At 35.8% G+C, this 20,995-nt stretch overlaps 1 protein-coding gene across 9 annotated transcripts in view; it reads left to right on the top strand.

The window, feature by feature from the left end:
* Window positions 1-20,359, top strand: part of LOC148839504 (syntaxin-binding protein 5) — a 203,080-nt gene extending 182,721 nt beyond the window's left edge. For 5 of the 9 annotated variants that reach the window (XM_088927892.1, XM_088927847.1, XM_088927885.1 and 2 more), the window contains 7 exons: window positions 2,606-2,656; window positions 10,279-10,518; window positions 11,068-11,437; window positions 13,185-13,350; window positions 14,438-14,549; window positions 15,363-15,583; window positions 16,147-20,359. In XM_088927892.1, the coding sequence (XP_088784018.1) occupies window positions 2,606-2,656; window positions 10,279-10,518; window positions 11,068-11,437; window positions 13,185-13,350; window positions 14,438-14,549; window positions 15,363-15,583; window positions 16,147-16,188 (1,202 nt within the window). In that variant the 3' untranslated portion in view covers window positions 16,189-20,359. Of the gene's footprint in view, window positions 1-859; window positions 908-2,605; window positions 2,657-10,278; window positions 10,519-11,067; window positions 11,438-13,184; window positions 13,351-14,437; window positions 14,550-15,362; window positions 15,584-16,146 lie in introns of all 9 variants that reach the window. The other 4 variants (XM_088927876.1, XM_088927829.1, XM_088927866.1 and 1 more) reach the window with 1 other exon arrangement.
* The last annotated feature ends 636 nt before the right edge of the window (window positions 20,360-20,995 follow it).

The following is a 20,995-nucleotide window of genomic DNA, read 5'->3' as shown; positions in this document are numbered from 1 at the left end:
TATTAAATAGTCAGACGGAAGTAATTTTGAAATATTAAGTTACAGTGATCTATGGTATGTAGTGTGTGTCATATTACAGTTTAATAATTTTAAAAAAGGAATCACTTCCACTAATAACTTATGTGTAATTGATTATGTTTTTGCTTCACCCAAACTGTTTTTCATACTTTACTCCAACTTACTTTGAAAAATGTAATGTATTACTTTACATACAGTATTAAAGTAACTATACATAATACATAAACCATGGTAATGTCTGACATTTTAAAAATATTTTTGTCCAAAAATGTTTTTAATTTTAAAATCTTTATGCCTTATACAAGTAGCTTGTAACTGTTGGTCATTTTGAGACTAACTTTTCCCAACACTGATAGTATTTGGTTACTGGGGTCTAAGTTCTGGTCAATAAAAAATATTCATTATTTATACCTTACACATTCTTATCTACTATTAGATCCTGAATAAATTTCCTATACAGTATGTATATACAAAAAACAATAAATATTATGCACAAAATTAGCTAAAACACAATCTTTTTATGTAGTTCTATAAGGAACAATGACTTTCTTCATTGTTCCAAGCATCTTCATTAGCTGATATCTGGTGTGAATGGGTGAAATGGGTTTAAGTTTGAAACATGCTATTAAAGTTGCATGATCACACTTACAGAATTTGTAAGAAATTTTTTTAAAGGAATTTCATGAATATACCCCATAAAAATGAACATACAGCTTGTTGTTGGACCTCTGCTCAAAAAATGCAGGCCAGATTTCCACAAAAACAGTTATATTTATTGCATGGTACAGTACAAAGTGCAAGACTTGTTTCTAACTGCACTGTTACTTTACTTCCCTAAAAGTGTTGACGTCAAACCATCAGCAACTCTACAATGGAGGAGGTAGAGGAGGTAAGATTGGCGTCACATTTCATGCAGGGATTGTGAAAATCTGTATCATAGTTCACCATGGGCTGACATGAATGTCATTTTGTTCTTGCAAACAGCTATTGTTTGTGAAGTGTTGGCAGTGTAGCTGTGTTAACGCGTTGGTATGGAACAAAACATTAAAACCAATAAAAAGAATGAGCAAAACCAAGTCATTGCATGCTGCATACAGTATGTCTTTATAACAGACACTTCACTTTTTTTGTGTAAATAAATGTGTTTAGTGGCAAGGAATTGAACCTCCCACCCAGTACCCCCATCTTTTCATTCCGATTCAATTCAGTCTTTGTTTTGTAAACGGAACATCAAACTTAACTAGTATGTGTGATATCATTGTATTCGTCTTTTATTGTCACTGTTGTCTTTAGACTACAGACATTCCTATAGAGGCAGTGTCAAGGAATTTTGGTTTTGAATTAGATTTAGGAAATTGATTAAAGTTGATAAATTGATTGACTTAATTGATTAAAGTCGATAGTTTACACACAAAATTTAAGTCTACAGTTTTCTAATGTACCTGACAAATCAGTTTGCAGTTTTTCTTACAAACCAAAATGTTTCTATGGAGTGCGATCATGCAGCTTTAAGTTATTTTTCAAAATAAAGTTTAAAAATGATTACAACAAAAGTATATTTATTGAGGTATTTACCAAGCTATCAAGGAAATAACAAACCTTCACTTTTTATAATGCAAAAAAAATTATGATTATGAAAAAAATGGTGGACAGGAACACATAATGGGTGGTCATTATTTATAAGCAACATGGTTTCATGAATTTACTGAATCGCTTTTGCCAAAGGCAAGCCACTGGAAATATTTGACAAAACTGATGAATTACTTTTGGATACTGTTTAACTGTAGTGATTTTCTAATGGAAGCCAAAACACCTGCCAAAAATGTAGTTATACTTATATGTACAGTAGTTAATCGGTTTCATTACAAGCACCTCAGTTTTGAGCCCGTATCAGTACACCTGAAGCAGTTAGGCCCGCTGTAGATGCGGCTGACACACCTTTCAGTGCAGGCTGCTAAGATTTCCTTTTATGTTACACAAAGACACTTTGTCTTGAGGTTTCCTCTGCACTACTAAAAGAAATTAGGAAAACCTAATGTTAATCATGTCTTTTCTCCATGCAAGTATTAATCTCCATGCAAGAGTGTGGTTTTAAATATATGGTGAAGAACCTCTGCCTTCTATGATAGAACCTGGAAAGAAACACATTGAACACTGTTGAAGACTTTGTCCCAGCACTTGCGCCCACCCTTCCCACCCGTGCTTCGTCTTTCTAACCTTCTTGTCTAATGCATGTTTAATTGGTATGGCAATTACAGATTCCTGGCCTTTTTAACAGTTGATTCCTTTGCAGGAAACTGTGAATATGACTTGATTGCTTTCTGTGCGTTGAATGTCTTGTCTGTCGAGCGTGGTGAGATCATATAAAATGAATGCAAGATTATGCTATTTCACCTTTTCAGTTTCTATAAAACGTTGTTCATTAAGTGCTAAGTGTTGAGAAGGATATTAAAGAAAATGGTCAATTGTTTTTGCCTTTTATGTTCACAATTAACCTAATGTGTAAAGTTACATTAGGAGGACTGTTTTAATAGATGTGGATCCACAAGATATGTATTAATAAAGACGGGCATTTTATTTCTTCCAGCAAAGATGTCACGGAAGTTAAGTTTGCCTACTGAGTTAAAGCCAGACTTGGGTAAGCTCGATTTATTCTTTTTGGTTTTGAACTTTTTTTAGTTTTTGTATGTAGTGCTTGCTGACCATTGGGGGACAGATTCATTTAGCTGTATGATTTTTACCATTTATCACTGGAGAATCTTGCAATCAAAAAGAGTGAAAGTCATCTCTAGTAGAAATGCTCATGAAGTAGAAGAATTATGGAATTCCAAAATGAAGTTGTGAGTTAATGAAATATTCAGCTCTCCATTCCTATTAAATTCAGATGTAGAGGTTTACTTACAAAACATGAGGATAATTACATTCTTCTTGTAGAACCAACAATACATAAATTATAAACCTAAAAATAATCATTGGAAAACCGGGATAATTTTTTATTTTAAATGGGTTTTTGAGGACCATGTTTTCTTTTCAGAATGGAAGCATGGTCCACAGTTATCAATGTTTATGTGGAATTCATTAATTTAGACTGTAGAATCTGTATTTTATATTTCAGCCATTGCATTGATGTGAATTGTCTTTGCATTCCTTAGCTTAAACTGGTTTTGTCCAGCTGAACTATTTTGAAGCATTTACATTGGGCTTGTTTTCAACAGATGAAATTTAGTGTGTTTTATTGAAAGCCAACAATTTTGCTGGCGTTTACACCTACTAAGCACTAAAGGAATTAGGTTCATTTGTTTGGAAATCTTTTCCTGCTTGTGTTTATTCTCTTTCAAGACCAAGTTTGTTCTCAGTGAAATTTCCAAAGGGTGTATCTCATTAAATGTTCATGACATATTTAGAGTTGCAGATAAAAATGTTATTTTAAAAATCTGAGGAATAAAAAAACATTAGATTGCAACAGGTTATTTTTTCCGGCTGTTGAAAGTTAATTGTATGCAGTGTGGCACTCCGCGGGGGGCATGTTCAGTGTGGAGGCGGAGTCCTGGATGAAGGGCGACGCATTGCCTTTGTAACCACAGCTGTACTGGCTGCTTGAGGATGAGCCACAACTGTGAAGGCTCTTTAAAGACACTATGAATACCCTCTGAAGGGACGGGCAGGGTAAACCCTGGAAGGGGAGGAACATCAACCAGCAGTCCCGGTGGGATTGTACCCGGGCATAATTTTTATTTCCTTTTTCTTTTTGCCTGTCCCGCCGGACATCTCCACTGGGACAGGCTGACCCTTTTTCACACATTGAGTTTTATTTTTGGCCTTGGGCTCCCGTTTAGATAGGGTACATCCAGTCTGGTCCCCGCCACCAAGCGGGTTCTTTTTCCCAGGCTGGACCCTGTTAGATAAGGTAAGTCCAGCCTGGGTGCTGCTTTACACAGCGACACATTTTTCAAGTTTCCTTTTTGTTTTATGTTTCCCCTTTTGGTGTGTTTTCTTTCTGGTTTTTGCTAACCTCACACCGGTGCCTCTGCCCCCTTAGACGGGGCGTCAACTCATACCAGTGCTCCTCCCACTCCCGCATTGCCATGGTAGTCAAGGTTCAACTTCATTTGAAGTTAATATTTTGCAGTAGGACAACATTTATGGGAATCACATGGTTTTTATTGATTACTTTTAGTTACCCTAATTCTTGTATTTTACATAGTTGGATGATTCTTTGGATACAGTGATTGTGCATGACTTGTAATGATCTGTTATTGGAATGCAAACAAGATGTTTGAGGTTGAATTCACAGCTAAGGTGTTTTGTAATGTAAATTCCACAGGGAAATGTGAAACATTGGTTCTCTTCATTGACTCTTCATGTGCTAACCTCAATGAACTTATTAAGTAGTAACTAGTATTTTTTTTGTTGTGTGCTATTTATATGACAACTATATCTCTGATATTAAAAATGTCACAAAAAGTGTTTTGCATGTTCTGTAGATATTCATGCATAGATTTTTTAGTGTTTAATTAAGCACAGGTGAGAATAACTATACAAATATGAAAGTGGATTTTTTTTTGTGATTGCACAGTAACCATTGTCAAATTTCAATAAGCATACTCTTGTATGGCCCTGTATTGAACAATTGTACAATTGATAATATTTCAGCGCTGTTTTTTAGCTGTTCTGAGAATTCTGCATTTATGTCAGCCTCTGTTGATTTGTCATTTGATATTTCACATTCTAGAGAAAGTATTACATTTTCAGGGAAAGAGCTGAGTATAATACCGACAATTTCAGCTGCAGTTTTTCAAAATGTGGAAACTTTGCTTTTACAGCATCAGGTACACCACTTCTAGTTACCAGCTACGATGTGACTTAAATGTTACCTTCTGCATAGTTTGTTTTCAGCATGTAGGGGCACAGGGTCCATCTTCAGTTCTTATTGTCATTTAACTAATGGACCAAAATTATTCTTCTGATAGATTCAATGTGTTTTACTAAACACAGTTTGCTGAGCATGAGGTGCCCAAAGTCACCAGTTTGACCACATCTTTTTTAAAAATAATTGGAAAAAATATGAAAGCTGAAGACTCTTGTTTTGAAGAAGGTAAGGGATAGAGATTAAGGAATACTTTTTTTACATATTGTATAGAGACAAATAAAGATCTAAAGCTAAGATTTAAAATAAATTCAGTCTGTGATTATTGAAAATTTTAAACAGACCAGAGACAGAGATGTAATCCCTGGAGTCTGCTCAACAGGCAGAGCAATAGTGTGAAGAAGCAAAAAGAGAATGCTCACAGAGGAGTTATCCACAGGATTCGCTCAGCCCCTGTGTTCAGTGAGTTGGATCGGGTGACTGAGGGTTTTAGCTAACCTCTCATTTGCATCTGCCTGCTTTTTGTTTGATGTTTTGGCATGAGAGATTCCCCTTTTTTCTAATTCATTATTTTAGGACAACTGAAATCCACAATATTAAATTTATTTACATTAATTTGATGCAGCGTGATACAGGTACTTTTTGTTTTCTTGTGTTGTCATTGTGCCTGTTGTTGCTCGGTATAGGTACTTGGTATTGAATAGAGTCCAGAAATGAATGTTCAGGAGGGAAGACAGAGCCCAGCTAACACCAATGACGTAACATCTTGTTTCTGTATAAGTATGGTTTTTTATTCAATCCCTCCCAGCACTCATTGCTTTGTATCACTGCACAATGCTACTCTGTTGCTATGCCTACATTTTCTTACCTTATTCCCATGGACGCTGTTTGCTGCCTGCTGTTTTCTGGTAAATTCCGCTGTTTTGGGCGCATCCATACTTTTATTTACTCTCTTTTTGACCAGTACTCTCCAGGATTTCAGTGGTCCATTACTGGCAGTCATCAAACAGCTGCCATCTGCCACCAACTCACAGACAGTGCCAAAGCACCTGCCTGATGAGATCTGCTCTTCCACCAGATTGATGTTTTTGAGTTTCGCTGCCCAGCATTCTAACAAACATTTCTCTTCACCATGCCCTCAAATTCAGTTTTTTCTTTTTAACTAAAATTTTGATGTCCAAAATTTCAGTTGTTTACATCAAAAGACATACTGAAGAACTTAAGGCTGGATTATTTCTCTTTCCGGAATTTGCTCCAATTACAGGCATCATCTTATTAATTGATTCATAACCATGGAGTTGTGTGATTTTGATTGAATTGAAATTAAATGAAAAGTACTGGTTAGGATTTGGGACTGGAGGGTCATGGGTTTAAATCCCTGGTGGCACATTGTTGATGTATCCTTGAGAGATGTATCCTTAATTCAGTTTGCTCCAGCAAAAATGCTGTTCTGCATAAGTTGATACTGTCTTAGTTGGCACTTTAAATGGGAATTTTAATGATTTATCTGTTTAAATCAATCCATCAATTTTTAATAACTGCCAGTTACAGGGTTGTAATGCGCCAGAGCCTAGCCCAACAGACAGTGGATAAAAGAATCTGGTTAAAGGACTAAATTTCTTATTCTTAGTTATAAAGGGGGATGAGAAGCAGATCAGACACATTACTCCTCCAGGAGTCCACCTCACAGCCTGCTGGATTCACAGATACATGTCAGAGCTGGTGTAACTAGCAGCTCGTGCTCTCTTTTGAGTCTGTCCTACTGTGTCGTAGTTTCACAGATGGACTTTTGAGTTGCTCCTTAATCGCAGTGTTTTAATTTTTTACTGTTTACTTAATAAAGATCACAATAGCAATGATAACAATAACACTGCAAACAGCAAAAACTGCAGGAAACTATTATGTCTGGGAATATCTAAAATATCTAAATAGTAATCACCATCCTATTTACTTTGCTATTAACTTTGTATTCATAATTATATAATTAAAGAGATACTGTACACAACATTGACACCTGGAAAACTGCTACTATCAATTGTCATGATGTCTCATAAAAAATCAACTCTCAACAAAAACAAAACAAATTAAGAATTCAAACAAGTGAATTTAACTTAATTCCATGGTAGAAATCATGTAGGAAACTGGGCAAATAGCCAGTACAAATTTGTTCATCACAATAATTGACACCTTGGTGTTCAAGCAGTTCGTAAAAGTCATTCTTCATGACAAACACAATGTAACTCAATATTGCACTCTAACATCAGCTGACTTTCAATATGTTGCCAGTGCTGTTGCTCAGAGCAGAGCAGTATTAGTATTACATCAGCACAAGACAATGCACTCCTTCAGTACACTTCAACCTTGGCTAACGTTTGCTTAATTCTTAAAATATATTACCTGTGTAATGTAATGTGTATTAATTATTAGTACACATTACATCAAGACGAGACTGCATGACTATAGTACAATCGTAACACAGTGCAGTGTCAGTACAATGGCTGTAAGGCAGCACAACATCAACATCACCTAATAGCACAGAATAATTTGTTCCAGTCCAGCTTTGTCTTATTCATGAATTATGCTCTGTTCTGTTGAACCGATTTGTCATTTGTCGCGAGTTCAATTGGGCCTAATGCACTCATCCTGTCCACCAATGCAGTTCACCTCTTTTAATTCAGAATGCATCCACATGGTCCTCACACCAAATGTTCCCTTTTCTTCATGTGGCTGGCCAGCAGATAAGCCCTTCCATTTCTGAGAGAGTCCGCCCTGTGTCTCTCTTCTTTGAACAGGTTGCACCTGAGAAAACCTACAGGCGGTCCACAAGTGTCTAATTTGAGATGTAATTTCATCACTCTTTTTGTACTTTTATTATCTCAGGCCTTTCTATTAGGAGAAAGACCATTTCAAGTGGTCTTTCCCCTCTTTTGTCTGTTTGGTGTTCACTGTTTTGAGATCTAGTTGCAAAAAAGGGATTTGATTATTGCACTTAGATTATATTGTATAGGGTGCCTAAATTGTAGCATGGAAAAAAAGCTCCTCTATTTGGATTGTAAAGGCAGACTGTCCTCCCTGAATTCAGACATCTTTGTTTCTGTGGGTCACAGAACATTTCATGGCAATTTTTGGGGTGTTTTAGTCTTAATAAAATCAATTGTTATAGTTTTCTCTTCATTCTGAGAGCCTTCCTGTAATTCGTATCTTTAATAAAGACCATCCATCTTACATATCTGAAAATCCCTGAGGCTTCCTGCATGGTTTTCTGGTTGTAATTGACAGAGAATTCCATCTGCCTATTTATTCCTGGTCACCCAACTAACATTATGGCTTTTGATTTCTGAACTTGGCTTCAAGGTTAGTTCTGCACTCTTCCTAGTGTATTATTAAAGGCTGATTTTCCTCAAAATCTTTAAGAATGTCAGTTCAGTGCAAAAATACTGTACCTGTAATTTAATATAATTGCCGGCCATTAGAACAAGTTATCACCCTATCATTATTACTCATTCAGTCATAAGACTTGATACAGTACATGTATTTAATTTAATTTAAATTTAATTTTTGTTAAGAATGTCAAATACTGCATGGCTCTCAATTACAGTACATACTGTACTGTACATCACTTTACAAGGTTGTAATTGCAGTGAGCTTGGCATGTTTTCACTTGCCATTACTTTCTCCATTGTCTTGTGAAATCTAGATCTAAACAAGCTAATCAGGCTTTACAGATGTACAGAGCAATTTCTGAGCAATCCCTTGCTTAGGGCCACCCTCTAAAAATTTCCTAGAGTAAATTATCAGGGTAATTTATAATCTTGGCTTTTGGTCTTCAGAAGTCTGCTTTATTTACACATGTACAGGAATAAAATCTATGCTAACATGTCAGTAACTTAATGTTCTGCATTGATTGTCTGTGATGGATTACTACTGGGTTATTTTTAGTTTTTATATTTTGGCTATTAGTCAGAACCACACCAAAGAATGCTATAACACTTAAATATGTCTACAGTATGTACACTAAATTGTGAGGGATATCACTTACAAATGGGAAGCACAGTGTCTTTTTTTGTAGAGTAAAAGGACTATATCCACTGTTTAATTTCCTAGACTATTAAGGTCTTAGTAGCACATAATCCAGGAAATACACCTGGAATCACTATCTGTTTCAGATTAAATTTTTCCCAATGAAACCTATACCAAGGTTAGTTATGAGATTATAAAGCAAGCTCCCCGTGTCATGCTTAGAACATGATTAACCTGCTCCAGTTCTGTTATCCATTATACGTTAACAGAGGATCAGCAGATTTTCATTTCTACTGTTGCCTACTGTATCAAGGAAGCTTTAGAATGGGGCCATTCATGCAGTACTGACTGGCTACCTGTGCATATGGGGACTGCTGGCAAAAAAATAGTGACAATAAAAATTGTCATGCCATTTGTTCAGTTTTTATACAGGGAGGGTTATACCTGACCTCTTACCCTAGCAAAGAGGTTTTTTTTCTCTGTCACTAAGAAAAAGAGCAATAGAGCAATGGACTTTAAGTTGGCTGAATATACAGTAAGACTAACTTTCTGAAGACCTGTGTAGGTCATAACCCCTGAGAAGTGTCCTTAAAGTAATGAGGTGAGAAGGTTTAATGAGTTAAAATAGGAGTATTTCCATCTTTGCTTTGTGCTGGTTGCCCACGGATTAAAACCTTGCAAAATCTAAATTTTAAAATCATATCTTGAATCCAAAGATGTTATTTGGGTGATACAGTGGTACTGGCTGAGTAGTTATGTACTAATGTTCTTCTGGATTTTGAACAAGAAATGCTTAATTGCCTGTCACTCTGGTTTAATGTAAACACATCTGATGACTTGTAGCATTTTTGATCTAATATCCTATTGAAATGCAAATGGATTTATGTTTTGTGCAGCATCTTTTTCACACTGGCGTATGTGTTACTTTTACTGTTTTAAGATAAAAGTCCAAAATGTGTGATTTGTGGCCTGAAAAACCTGTCTGTCCTAAACATTTTTTTGACCCCTGTTCTATTTTGACTGTGGTGGTAAAGCTAAAACTAACATTTAGTTTGAGGGTATTCCTGATTTTTTAAAGCTAGATATTTAACATTTCAGATCTCCTGGCTGCACATAAATATTTTGCAGCATCTTACTACATTCTTAAAGTAAATGTGTAGATTTTTTTTAATTTTTGGCTAAATGTTACTCCAAAAGTAGAGCTCTGTATTGAAACTACAGTATTCTAAAATGTGTAAATACAATACTTGAACTATTATTAATTAAAAGTGGTGTTCTCTATTTGCCTTCAGAATAGAGAGAAGTGGTTGGTGCTGCATCTCTCTTTCACACACAATTTTCTTTGCTTTGTATCTTTTGACGGCTTTACCCAGATATCAGAGACAATTCATTCAGTCGCTCCCGTAGCTCAAGTGTGACGAGCATTGACAAGGAATCCAGAGAGGCCATCACTTCCTTCCACTTTTGTGAGACCTACACACGGAAGACTGACAGCACCACCTCTCCCAGCCTGTGGGTGGGCACCTCCTTGGGCACAGTGCTAGTTATCGTGCTGAACCTCCCACCTGCTGGGGAACAGAGGCTTCTTCAGCCTGTCATTGTCTCTCCCAGTGGTAAGTGCCTAAATCTGTACTCAAGACACCGCAGGGCCCCCTTTAGTATTATAGTCTCAGAACAAAAAGACCATGAACAGAACAAGTGCAAGAGGTGATGATTTAGTCAGCACTGAGATTGTGTTCTTAGTTTTGCTACATAGATGTTCTTGGCCTTTTTTCTCCAAGAGTAGGAAGTAGTATGATCTGAAAAAGCAAATTACTGAGATGAGTCTTCACTGTTTTCTGTGCTTAATGATCTTTGAGGAAGATTGGCTAAAACATTTATCAACTGTAATTAATCCAGAATGTACAGTACAACAGCAGACTTTAAATTCATGTACTGTAGGAAGAGTTATTCATTGAAGAAAGTTAAATGGGTTTGTTCATAAAGGCAAAATCATATCTGTTTGGTTCTTTGTTTTGTTCTGTACTTTTTCTCTTAAGGCTGTAATGTAAAAAGTATACATTGAGCTGCATTTTTTTTATTTCTCATAAGTACTTCTGAGAGATTTAGAGATACAGGATTCATTGCCTCTTATAAGACTGATGGTCTTGTTCGTCTTTCAGGTACACTGATAAGGCTGAAAGGGGCTATCTTGAGGATGGCATTCCTGGACTCATCAGGGCAATTGCTACCACCTGCCTACGAGGCCTGGCGTGAACCCAACGCCCCCGATGACAAGGATGAAAAGGACAAGTTAAGGAAACGGCGGCCTGTCTCAGTTTCTCCCTCATCGTCTCAGGAAATCAGTGAAAACCAGTACGCAGTGATCTGTTCAGAAAAACAGGCTAAAGTTATTGCACTGCCATCCCAGAACTGTATATATAAACACAATATTACAGAGACTTCATTTGTTCTCCGGGCTGATGTAGTGCAAATGAGCAGTGGAATATGTGTTGCTTGTTTCTGTGCCAATGGACATATTATGACATTAAGGTAACGTATACCTGCGCCTTATTTGTCTCATTCTCATGTCTAAACTGTAAAGAACATAAAGTAAGGCACAGAATTGTGCAGATGCTGACACAGGTCATTCTTGTGTGTTCTGAAATAATTGATCCAAAAATGAAATGGTCCCTTTCTATCTTGAAGTAATCTCAGCCTGTGAAACAGGGGAACACTTTTGATCTTCCTTCGGTGGGTTTCAAGTACTGTTGACACTTGAAAAGCTTCTAAGCTCAGGGCAAACGTTTGTTTTCAGTTTCACCTAGTCATGAATTTTCATAGTGACACAAGTGTTGCAGACCTTGTAAATATACAGTAACGTGGCTTTAAATCAAAGGAATTCCAAAGTGTGTTTCCTCTATGTCACTAATAAAATGTTATTAATTCCTTGTTGCATTGTAATTCTAAGAATGTTATAACACTGTTAAAAATGCATTGTGTTCCAAAAAAGAGCAGAGAAATCAAAGTCTATTGAGAACAAAATGTTTTTCTTCTGTAAGGTATTAACCCTAAACTACTGAAGAGTTTCCCTTCTGAACTACAGTACATACTGTATGTGCTTGAGTAATTTGCTTTCACAGCTCTCACAGTTGAGTTGCTGATTTACTAGTCAGCTGTACTTTCTGACATCTACAGATTAAAGATTTTCTTCAGTTCATGTGCCAGTGAACATTATGATAATATGATTGGCTCTTACTAGTTTTTGTTGAATCATTAAATCCTATAGTAATACAGAACTAGTTGTCATTGCTTATGAAACAGATTTACTTTCTTTTTAGGATGTACAATCTGTCTTTGCTCTTTCTGCATGTGGCTTTTCCTAAATTTGTCCTCAGAACAGCTGATGTTAGTATAGTTGTCTTAACAGTGAGAATGCTCTGGCCTTTTTTGGGTTCTCTATTGGCAAGTATCATTTGTCTTCACTATGTACCAGATCGTATTGCATCTCTTTACCATTAATTGAAATGCAAACTTTAAAGTTTTGAAGTGTGTGTAACTGAGATCAAGTAGGTGGAAGTCAGCATAAACTAGAATATTTGTTATCACTTGTCACAGAGCCTGTACAGTGGGGGAAGTAAAGTCAAACTGCATTTCTGACATTCTGCACTGCTTCAGACAGATTAAGTATTTCAGTAGTTCTTACCATCAGCCAGGGTATTATAATACTTTGCCTTACCAATTTAAATCATCACCTGAGTTTCAAAAATGTATTAATTCAAGCATGGGATATGTAAATAATATGTGAGATTCTTTCAATTTACCACTGACTAGGTATGTATAGTACAGGTGTGGACATCCCTGGTCCTGGAGAGTTACAAGGTAACAAATTTGCAGATGTTATTGGTTATTCATAAAAGAGAAGTTTGCAAAGACTTGGAATATGTGAGTGTTGTGCAAAGTAGCAAGTTGATTAGTTCAGTCAGGAATGGACAGGTGTGGTCCTAGAGAGTTACTGCTGCTATCTTCATTTGAAATTATCTTTAAGTTAATTGAACTTTTCATGTGCTTCAGTGTTCAAAATGAAAGTGTTCATGGGTTTTAGAATTTCATGATTTAAGAATGACCCATAAAACCTACCAAATTGTGCTCAAGGACTAGGCTGGACACCCCTGCTATAGTACATTTCACCTTGCAATTCCACAATTGTATGTTTCAAAATATCAGTGTGATACTTGACAGCATTACTGAAGCCCATTGCCAATCTTTTCTATTAATATAATTTCTTTTTCCACTCCAGTTTGCCAAGTCTAAGACCACTGTTGGATGTAAATTATCTGCCCCTTACTGATATGCGCATTGCAAGAACATTCTGCTTTACCAACAACGGACAGGCTCTATATCTTGTCTCACCCACTGAGATCCAGCGAATAACTTACAGCCAGGACACTTGTGAGAACTTACAGGTAAAAATCAGGTCCCCGTAGCCCTAACAATGATTAGATAACAAAGTTGTATTAGTTATGGAATGTTTTATTTTTGTTTTTGTATTGTAAGGAGCAAAATGATGAAACAAGACTTTGTACAATGAGATGCTTTTCTGTAGTGATCCTGAAAAAAACTATGGCTTTCTTGTGTACACGGTTTATATGGAGATAATTTCTCAGTTTACTTAGTGGAGTAGGACTTTTTATTTTTAAATTTTTACTATAGTTTCAAATTTGCAGTAAGAAAGAGAAAAAATGAATGGCTTGTCGGCAGTAATTAATACAAAGCCTAAGGGCGTTGTTGCGCAAGACTTCTGGCCCCTTAACAGTACCCTTTTGGGAAGTAGAGAAGTACAAGTAAACTAAGTGAGTTTGTTAAAATTAACATACTGTACAAAAAACTGTTGTATATTCCTAGCAGTTATACACTTCATAATATTAATTAACAAGGGATCATAATTAGGTTACAAAAAGATAAAGATCGAAGGCTTAACTGTGGTATGGAATTTAAAAGGCTTCTCCAGTTAAGAAAATTTTAATAAATTAAAGTTTGTCTTTCTTTTTTCTGGCATTTTCCACCTGGACAAGTAATGTTTTCCTTATCTGTGAGAAAGCAGCAGAGTGTTATTTGTGCAAAACACAAGGATCTCTGCATTAAAACCATGTGGCAGTCCACAGTCTGTGTGTTTAAAATAGGACAAAAAATAAAATAAAATAAATGGTGTCATCTTGTATTGCCTATCAAACTCAGTACTGCAAAAGAGCTATGATATATAGAAACAAAAAACTGGTTCCTGACAGGTCTTATCCTGTCAACCTGTACAGAAGAGTTTAAAGTACTAGGATTTCAGGCGTCTAATGCTGTGCAATCCTAATGTAATTGAAAAGAACCAAGGTGAAAAATTAAACAAAATGCTTTTGTAAATGCACTCCACAACCATTGTAACAGAATGATCAATGATCAGCTGACATCAGAAACATGATTTGTTCCCAGACTGAGGCTGTATTGGTGCAGGCATGCTAAAAGAAACAGGTGAGGTGATGATCTCTGTGGTGTATGTTGCAGGAGATGCTGGGAGAACTGTTTACACCAGTAGAAACACCAGAGGCTCCAAACAGAGGTTTCTTCAAGGGCCTGTTTGGGGGAGGAGCACAGTCCCTGGACAGAGAAGAACTTTGTAAGTATTATAGAAACTAAACCCAATGAAGAAATTTTAGGTGTATTTGACAAATTTACAAGAAACAGAAAAGCAATTAAGAAGGAAATTAAAATTAAGGGAAAATAAATAAAAATAAAAGAAATAAATAAAATGTATTAAATTAATTAATAAATTAAAATCCTTAACTTAAATGGATTTTCCTCCTACACCAAGACCTACACCTGCATCTTGTAATATTATAAATTCCGTGCTACACTGATGATGGTTTTGGCTGAACTTAGAAGAATCAATTTCAAACTGCAGTTTCTAGGCTCTCATTACTGTAATTAAGATAAAGATTCACATAAAGTAAAGTAAAGATCATTTTACTAACAACACAGGAATCAAGAATTAATAAATATTCTACTCATTTTGCGCAATTAAGATTTAATGGAGGTTTAAGGAAATTGATATTGCAAAAAATCAATATATATATATAGTGAGAATTACTGATTATTACCTTATAACCTTAATGCTGAAGGTACATTCTTCAGTTTTTTATATTATAAAGTAGTCAGACTGTGACTTTTCAGTGTACTTTTTGTAATCCATCCATTAGGTGGAGCTACTGTCTTTTTTTTCTGCATAACAGATCTGACTCTTTTCAGAGCAAACACAGAGTCAACAATAATTCTAAGTAGTTAGTGGACCTAAAAGAGCAAGTAGGGTTGACCTTTTTATCTCTTCATGCCTTTTTCCAGAATGAGTGAGTTGCCAGTTATGAGTGAAGTGTGATGATTTGGTGTGTGACTGTCTCCTTTGATGAGGTTTCATTTCTTTCTCTGTTTTTAGTTGGTGAGTCGGTGGCTGGGAAGGCCTCCCGGAGTTTGGCTCAACACATTCCCGGCCCAGGTGGTATCGAGGGCATGAAGGGAGCAGCCTCTGGCGTGGTGGGAGAGCTGGCACGAGCCCGGATAGCACTAGATGAGAGAGGACAAAAACTGGGAGAGCTAGAGGAGAGAACAGCAGCCATGATGGCCAGTGCAGAGTCCTTCTCTAAACACGCCCATGATGTAAGCAGATCATTTTTTACCAGCTTTATTGTCTTTTTGTTCCTTTTGAATTTCTTTACCACGTTCTTGTGCCCAGGTATTATGTACACAGGCAGAATGTAGTCTACCATTGTAGAACCTTATAGCCTGATTTATCATAATCACAGAATGCATGAATTTGATTCTTATTAATAAATTCCATCCTTTAATGATGAAATTCCACATTATCCCCTAATCAATCTCTCCTCTCGTCTTTATTTTCCTAACCCTGCCTCTTTCTTTCATATCTCTATTCTTTCCCTCTGTCCTGTATGCACGTAATGTATAATCCAAGATCCAAATGTCATTCACTCGTTCGGTCTCCTTTTCAACATGAAATTAACCTATTCTTGCTCCTTTGCAATCTTTTTGTTGGAAGTTCCTTAAGAATATTTCAGAACTTAAGCTCAAATGTTAGGTATGAGAGAACTTATTTTACATGTTACAGTTTAAGTTAGCATCTCAAAATTTGCCAAGATATAAAGTCTTTTTCTTACTTTCATGAACAAACTAATTCTGGTCTTCCTGATTTTTTCTGCCCCCAGATGATGCTGAAGTACAAAGATAAAAAATGGTACCAGTTCTGATTTCAAGTTTAAAACTTTGGAAGAACTCAGCGGTATTGTACACAGCTTCATCTGGAAGATACTTGCTCTTCTCCCTCCTTCATTTATTTCTCCAGGACTAAGGGGATTCATCATGGAGTACTGCTCTTTCCTAGCACAATGTCATACACTGTTTTACCTCAGTCATATGGCTTTAACTGAGGAACATACTAAAGAAAAAAAACTATCAAATGAAAAATAATCACCTTGATGGTGTAGTTTTTTTTTTCTGTGGCGGCTGAGGGTTGATGTTCTTCTTGGGGACAGGAGCAGGGAAGGACAAACTAATGGGCAAGGGGGGTAACGCTGGGAATTCTCCTGTGTTTCATTTCCATATGCCAAACGTTGTGTGCCGTTGTCTCTGCTGCCAGTGTTTTCATTCTCCCTGGGGCCAATAAGGTAAAAAAATACAAAAAAACTAATATATATAAAGTATCAACTCTGTATCCACTTCTGGCTCTGTCAAGCGCAAAACAAGAGGATAATTAACCCAGGACACTGTAAAGTCCATATAAGAAGTCCCATAATGAGGTGCATGAAGATCACATCATATCACCAGGACAAATCTTTTGGATTCCTTCACCTCACAGTGTCAAAAATATCTTGAATACTTTCATTGCCCTTTTTTTCTATATATTTAAAATGTGTTTTTTTTGTTTACTAAACATTGTTTCATTTTGTATCTTTCAAAATCTGAAATTTTTAAATTTTGTTTTTAATGCTTACTGTACATTTATTTTTGTGGAACATGATTCATTCTAAGGTTTTTTTGTTTGAGTTGGGTGGTGGACATGCCATAGTTAAGCCAACTTTGACCAATTTCCATTTCTTTCAAGTTTATAAGGGCTGGGACTGAAAGCTAAAGAGTTCTGTAGAAACATCCACGTCAGATTTTATAGTATATTATCACATTTGTTTGTAATTAAATATCTGACAGTTTTTGCCAGGGTGCTTAAAATATTTTTTTATTAAACACTCCTCTCATTCACTTTCAAACCAAGAATCATTTCTCAGTAATTTTTGTCCTGTGGAGGTATGGATAAGAGTGCAATAAGCCGAGGTTGAAAACTGCCTAGATTCTGTCTTCTTGTTGGCCCCCACCTGTTTTCTACCTTGTAACTTCATTTTAAACTCTGTAGTTATTTTACCTCCGGGATGCAAAAGCACTTATGTTTTAAAGAAAGCCTTGCACTGCAGTTCATAGCAAACCATTCTGTACAAATTATTTAGGAGCAGCTTCAGTAACATTTTTAGTGCAAACAAATGCGTAGATACATGTGTTTGTGTGTACAACTCAAAAAGGGACTATTGAGCCAGAGCTTTAGTGAGAATGGTGAACTGTAGTTGTACTGTGAAGGAAAGTGTAAAAGATTTATTGCAACAGATACAAATCTTATCAGCCTCAACAGAGAGTGCGAATTTGTGTGTCTGAAGAGAGAACACAAAAGTATGGTGCAGAACACAAATATTGTGCTCTTACGAATAAACTACTCAGATGTCCTGCAGCCATATATTTTTGTTCAGGGACTCCTGGGTTTCACTTGTGTTGAAAGCCATTTTAAACGTGAGTGGCAATCATTTTTATGTAATTAAGTGGTGACAGTGAACCGAGCATATGACATTATATAGCTTTGGCAAACAGTGTTGAACACAGTTAGGGTAAGTATTCACACCCAGGCAAGATGCTGAGCAGTCTCTAAACAAAAACTGTCTGCTCTCCGGGTTACAAGAAAAACAACAGTAGAACATGGTGAAAAAAGTGAAGTCACTGTCTTTTCTCTAGGAAGAGAAATGTTTCATGGGTGGGATATTACTAGCTGAAAGGGCAATCAAAATAAAAAAAATTGTATTTATTACAGCTGAAGTTCAGATCCATGTGCAACCTGGTACTATTTTGGTTTTTTTTCTTTTATTACCTACATGGATCCTCTTTATTGAAGGATACCACAGCTCTGTGTACTGTAGTAAATTCTCAGAACTTTCCTCATTTTCCTCAATTATCAGCAGATTGTTCTTTTGGTCCAAATGTAAAAAAATGCAGTGTTTTTCAGACAGAAGAGGACTGCACATGTTTAGAGCCCCACAGCAAGTATTAGACTACCATTCCTGCAGGAGAAGATAGCAGAATTATCTTTTATATCCTCTTGGCTGGTATTTCAGAAATCCTTCAATGATAGGAGCTTTTATCCTGGATTGTTTAACATCATGCGTATACAGTATATGGATTTCTCTCTATATATGTGTATGTTAGTGTGTGTACATATATGGATAAATATATGTACACACATGCAGTTATGCATATACATACATCTATCTAAACACATTGTGTTGAGAAATATATTTCCTTAAATGGTGTTTTCAATGTAAGTCTTACTGGTCTTTTGCTCTATAGATTTTCTTTTTTAATAAGTGCAAGAAAATGCTGCTATTTGTGTTAAATGTAGATGTATCATATGATTGTTTTTCTTATGTTTAAGAAAGAGAAAGAAAAAGCTTTGTTTTTGCTCAGAAGTTCTGCCAGATTTTTACTTCAGTATGTAAATAGCGGGGCAATCGGAGACAAATCTGAAAGTGTTGAAGTGGATAAATGGCATAAGAAGTCAGTGTCCATGTTCTTTTCTGACGCCAAAGAGTTTCTTAGTTTTTTTAACTATATATAATACCACTCTCCCCTGCTGAATATAATCATTGCCTCAATTTTGAAACATAAAGCCATGGTGCAGGTTGTGAATGAGGAACACCTATGGGACCCTGGAACGTATGAGAAAAGTTTAACAGTTGAGGGGAATTACTTTATTTGAATGTGTTGATTTTTGTAGGAATGAGTGAATACCATATCCCTCTTGTAGTTTTTCAGTCTAAACTGAAAATAGTCATTCTGCAGCTGTATGGGTTTTTATCAGTTTAAAATTATACTTTGGAATGCACATACTAGTAGAAATAATTGTGAATTCAATTTTTGTAAGGTTGTTGCTATAACACTGTACTGCTGGGTTATAAATGTGCCATCGTATTGCACTATATTTAATTTCTAGATTTATCATCCAAAGGCTTTTGTCTGTTTAATTATTTAACTGAATGAAAATCATGGATGGATGTTTGTTCATTTAACATTTTCTTTTTCTTTTTGTATGTGTTATGGTGTAAAATAATCTTTTTTTAAGGAAGGACCAAAACCATCAGAGACAAATGCTAAACTGTGTCAATATGGAGTAATAATGAATGGCTGCACTTTCAGATTTGTTTCATGGTCAGTTTAAAGATAATCCATTATATTTATACATTTGAGAAGTGTATACTTTTAATTTGAGAAGATTTAATAAATGAAAACATTTACATTATAATTTATCAGATCCTGCATTTTAAAAAGTCAAAGTGCTTAAAGAGTGTGTGTATATTATTCATGTTAAAGTAAAGATTTAATGTTTCTAGTGAAAATTTATTTGTATCTCAGAGGTACTGCTGTCATTTGAAAGATTTCACAGCAGAGGGTTGAGCCTTCTGTCCACGTTTGAAATGAGCTTAAGGTGTTATTGGTGCAGGAAATACATTGCCACCTATGTTCTCTTTTGTTCAGTAAAAAATATCTTAGAAATTGTCTTGCACAATAGCAGAAGAAGCATGTTGTTCAATGTTTACAGCCACATATAAAGTTTTAGCCCTCTTTTTGTCAGCTCATTCTTTGGCTGTTTGGGCTACCACACTTTACTGAAGACATTCTGTCAGTAACATCAATGATCGTGTTTTTGTATGTTAGTTATATGTTGCTGTCCAGATGGTGGTAGCTTATCTTCCAAGAAACTTGAGGAAAAAAATTTGACTAAAGTGCCCTCTCTTTCCCAATTTCTGTTTTGTTAAAATGTGTTTTATTTCCTTCTCAAATACATTTATTGCACACACAGTCAGTTCACAATCTTGAAAACTGATTCATTTTTATTATACATCTGAGGAAGTCTGATTTTCATTTACTGTCTCTTCTGTCTTGGAAAAAAGTGGGTTGCAGTATTTTCTCATTGTAGCCAATTTTCTTGTACAGTTTTATGCAAATTTCACATGGATGTTTATGACTTTATCTGCTGCCACAAACAATTTAGAAATTCTGTAGATAGAAATTACTGTGCAATGGAAACAATAAAAACAAAAAATCTTAAACAGGTTTGCTAGTTGTTTTCTGTGTTTGTCTCCTTGTTTTGTATAGTTTATGCTGCAACATTTGTGCTTATGTCTGTGAAATTCAAACAGGATATCATTTTAGAGAAATCTTTCTGCTGCAATCAAGAAAGTGATCATCTGACTTAATATGTATTCCATTATCATTACCAGCAAATGCAGATAGTGTAACCACGGATCCTTATTTGTACTGTAAGTACAATAGCCCAGTGTCCCACACATTTTAAAACTGTATTTACAGCATCTTTCAAACATAATCTCAACAGCTGATTCTTATACTCAACTACGTGAGCTTTAAGCTTTCTTCTGCGATAGCACCTAGCATAAACACATTATCTATGTGTTTAAGACATGAGGGCACAGATGTGATAAAGCTAATTTAGTTACCTGACCAATACTAAACCTTAAAAACCTTGATGAAAACAGAAACCTTGATGTTTCTGTTTTGTACTTACTGTGGGCTTACAGATTAAGTTTGTGTTTTCATTACCCTCACATAGATAAAACATGTCATCAAATCTTGGCCTCAAAGGAGAAAATTCAAGTCAAACAACAAAGGAGATGCCTAATTTTGATTGTAACTAATTTACTCTCACTCCATTTCTTTAGCAAGGAGGCT

The sequence above is a fragment of the Atractosteus spatula genome, chromosome 2 (genome assembly GCF_055471065.1).
Source record: "Atractosteus spatula isolate fAtrSpa1 chromosome 2, fAtrSpa1.hap1, whole genome shotgun sequence".
Classification (NCBI taxonomy): Eukaryota; Metazoa; Chordata; class Actinopteri; order Semionotiformes; family Lepisosteidae; genus Atractosteus; species Atractosteus spatula.
The sequence above is the reverse complement of the archived record's forward strand: the minus strand, read 5'-3'. Positions and strand labels throughout refer to the sequence as shown.